Source organism: Condylura cristata, unplaced genomic scaffold (genome assembly GCF_000260355.1).
Source record: "Condylura cristata isolate star-nosed mole 26May11 unplaced genomic scaffold, ConCri1.0 scaffold00006, whole genome shotgun sequence".
Classification (NCBI taxonomy): domain Eukaryota; kingdom Metazoa; phylum Chordata; class Mammalia; order Eulipotyphla; family Talpidae; genus Condylura; species Condylura cristata.
Window position 1 is genome coordinate 2,497,307 of NW_004567107.1, and position 2,986 is coordinate 2,500,292.

The window sequence follows — 2,986 nt, forward strand, 5'->3', positions numbered from 1 at the left end:
TCGGGCCCGACAGCCGGCGACGCGGCCAGGCACGCCCGTCCGGCCCCGTTCGGGAGCACAAGCCGCACGGTGGGCCCTGCACCCAAAGGGCCGCCCTCGCTCACCCTTGCCCCAAGCCAGACCCAGCGACCGCTCCATCCTCGCCAGCCCAGGGTAGAGTCCCCTGGTCCTCTTCCAGACCAGAAATCGAGACTGAAGACCACTGACCCACAGGGACGATGGAAATGGCCTCTGGCCCTGTCCCCGGGAGGGCCAGGAGCGGCCAGCCGAGGGCAGCGTGCGCAGAGCCCCTCACCTCCGCAGAGCCGGGCTCCGTGCTGTTGAAGGCAGTGGCGGCTTTTGTCCAAGCATCACTGGCCGCGGCCTGAACGGGGAGGGCTGCAGGGGGGGACAGAAGCGGCCAGCTCGGACCAACAGCTCGGGGCCAACTGACCGAAACCCACGTCCTCTTTCTGCCCTCCCTGTCCCGCAGGGGACAGACTAGTGGCCCAAGATGACGCACAGTGGCCGCTGGACCCAGATTTCTGACATTCTCGGCTTTCAGTGAATGTCCGTGCTGCTGCATGGACACTCGCTGTGAACCAACGGCAGCCCCTGACTCCACCTGTCGGCCTGTCCCCACCTCTGCTACGCCCGGCCTCTGCTTCCCTTACGCCAACCGTTTGTACCGAGCACCTGCTGCCACCATGCCACAAGATGACCCGGCCGGCCCTCAGCCACGCAGCTCACGGACCCTGATGCTGGCAGGCCCCGGCTGTGCCTCACTGCGTGACAGAGAGGCTCGGTGCCCCGCGGCACTGCCGTGGGTGCCCAGCGGAACCCAGGGACCCTGGAGGAAGGAGGGGGCCCCGAGGCGGCTGCCAGGCCTCATCCACGCTGCCAGGCACCCGGAGGGCAGGCGCTTTTGGACGTGAAACTATACACACCCACACACCGCCAGTCCCCGACTCCTGCGTCTTTACTAACAGGTCACACTTCCACCCAGGTGGCCGTGAATGGGGTCCAGTGCTGTTTTGCAACGTGCTGGAAGCAGACTTCTGGCCAGGAGCACGAGGGCGTGCTGCGCCAGGAAGCACGAAGGTGGAGCCCGGAGCCCGGGGCCGTAGGGCTCCGCCACGCGGCTCCGCTGTCGGCCCACTTGGGGTGAGCCCCGGCGCTCTGCTTGAAAATCAGCTGGGCGTGGACCCCCTCGCCAGCACCCCCCAGGGCCTCGTCTGAACTTGCTTTATGCCCATCCTTGTGTTTGTCAACCCCACAGGACCCTGACCGAAGTCGACGCTCAAGATTCTGCTCAATTGAAATGACCACTTTGAAATAAAAATCTATCCTCACAGTATCTTTAGAGACGAAGGTCTCCTTTTTAAAGTTCACAGAAACAACTTATCGCCAAAAACAGAAGGTGGGCCCCGTCGGCTCAGGCTGGTCTCCGGAGGGCTGTCCTCCTGAGTCCCAGAGCCCCGGGACCCCTCCCCTGAAGGCCCACGGGGCTGCCACGGGCAGTCAGCGACCCCCGACCGACCCGAGCTGGGCACACTGCCCACCCTCTCCAGGCCATGACGGCCCTGCTCTCCTCCCAGGCTTCAGGCTGGGACGTCCGCACCCGTGCCGGCTCAGCCATCACAGGCTGCTCCAAGGGCCAGCACCCTGGCCCCGGTGGGCCCGAGCCTACCCTGGCTGCTGCTCTCCCAGATCTCGGTGCCCAGGCTGCTGCCAGGCACAGCCACGTCGCCTTGCTCCAGGCACAGGTTGTTCTGCTTCTTAGCAAACCGAGGAGGAATACGGGAGGCGAGCCCTCGACCTTTGACAGGCACCTGAGGAGGAGAAAAGAAAGACCCTCCATGCTTAGACACCAGGCCCCGGACGCCGCCTTCCCAGGAGAAGCGTCCCAAGCACCGACCCCCTGCTGAACTGTGGGCCGCCAGGCCCTGCCCAGTGGAGTGACAACCGCCAGCACAGGGGGCTGCCCGCAGCTGGGCCGCAGGAGCAAGGTGGGGGCAATGCGCGGTGGCGGCCCGGGCACCCCCCGCCCCCCACCCGCAGCCCACCTGCGCAGCCTGCTCCTTCTTCCTCCGCTCTTCCTCCAGCAGGCGGCGTTGTTTCTTGGTCAGGACCTCGATGAAACCTTCGCCCACCATGGAGCCCACCTCACTCTCCTCCCCTGGGCTGGACCCACAATTGTCAATGATGGCACCTGAGCCAAGATGTCAGGAGAAAGGCCAGTTTCCACTCACCAGAAGCCAAGAATACCTGCACCTGCCCCACCCTTCCTGGGGACCTAGCAGTGAAGGGTGGGCTCAGCTCAGAAGCCACTGGGCCTGGAACGCCCAAGGGGCCCTGGAGACCCCCCGCGACCTCCACACCCTCAACCCCTAACACGCCACCCACTCAAGCCCTTGTGGCCAGGGCCCCGTGGATCAGGGAACGGCCGCTCAGGCGGGTGCCTCACGCCAGCGCTGCAGGGGCCCCGCGGCCTCAGCCTGGCCACTCCCTGGGCCTCTTGAAGCTGGGCTGGCTCAGCAAGGCCGTGGGCAGCAGGAGGGCAAGGCTCCAGCCGGACACAGAGCCAGCACCGCCCAGAGCAGCCCCCCCGGGAGAAGGCTCCGCCCCAGAGCTGTGCCGGGCTGGGCCGGCGCCCGCCCCAAGCAGACCGGCGCCAACTCACTGCCGTAGCTGAGGTCAAACTGCTTCACGGCCTCTGCCTGCTCGCCAGCCCTCTGTGCAGCCGGCGGGGCCCCCTTCTCCGCCTTCTCCCCAGCGGCTTCAGGGACGTCGACACTGCCGTGGGCCGCACGCTCCAGGGGGTAACGGCCACTCCCGGAACCACAGGCCGCAAGGCCTCCCGGCACGGCCTCCTCCGGGGACCTGGAAAGGACGGGGTCTGGTCAGCAAGCCAGGAGGCGGCACCACAGGAGCGCACGGCACCCGGCCCGCACCCACTGCGCCACAGCCTGGCCCGGCAGCGGCCACTCGCTGGCAGCAGGGCCTC

At 67.0% G+C, this 2,986-nt stretch overlaps 1 protein-coding gene across 1 annotated transcript in view; it reads right to left on the reverse strand.

Annotated features, from left to right (window-relative positions):
* PRRC2B (proline-rich coiled-coil 2B) overlaps window positions 1-2,986 on the reverse strand; it is a 40,463-nt gene that overhangs the window by 8,920 nt on the left and 28,557 nt on the right. The window contains exons 16-19 of the mRNA XM_004677874.2: window positions 2,663-2,862; window positions 2,046-2,191; window positions 1,670-1,811; window positions 296-378 (exon numbers count right to left, since the gene is read on the reverse strand). Of these exons, the coding sequence (XP_004677931.1) occupies window positions 296-378; window positions 1,670-1,811; window positions 2,046-2,191; window positions 2,663-2,862 (571 nt within the window). The remainder of the gene's footprint in view (window positions 1-295; window positions 379-1,669; window positions 1,812-2,045; window positions 2,192-2,662; window positions 2,863-2,986) is intronic.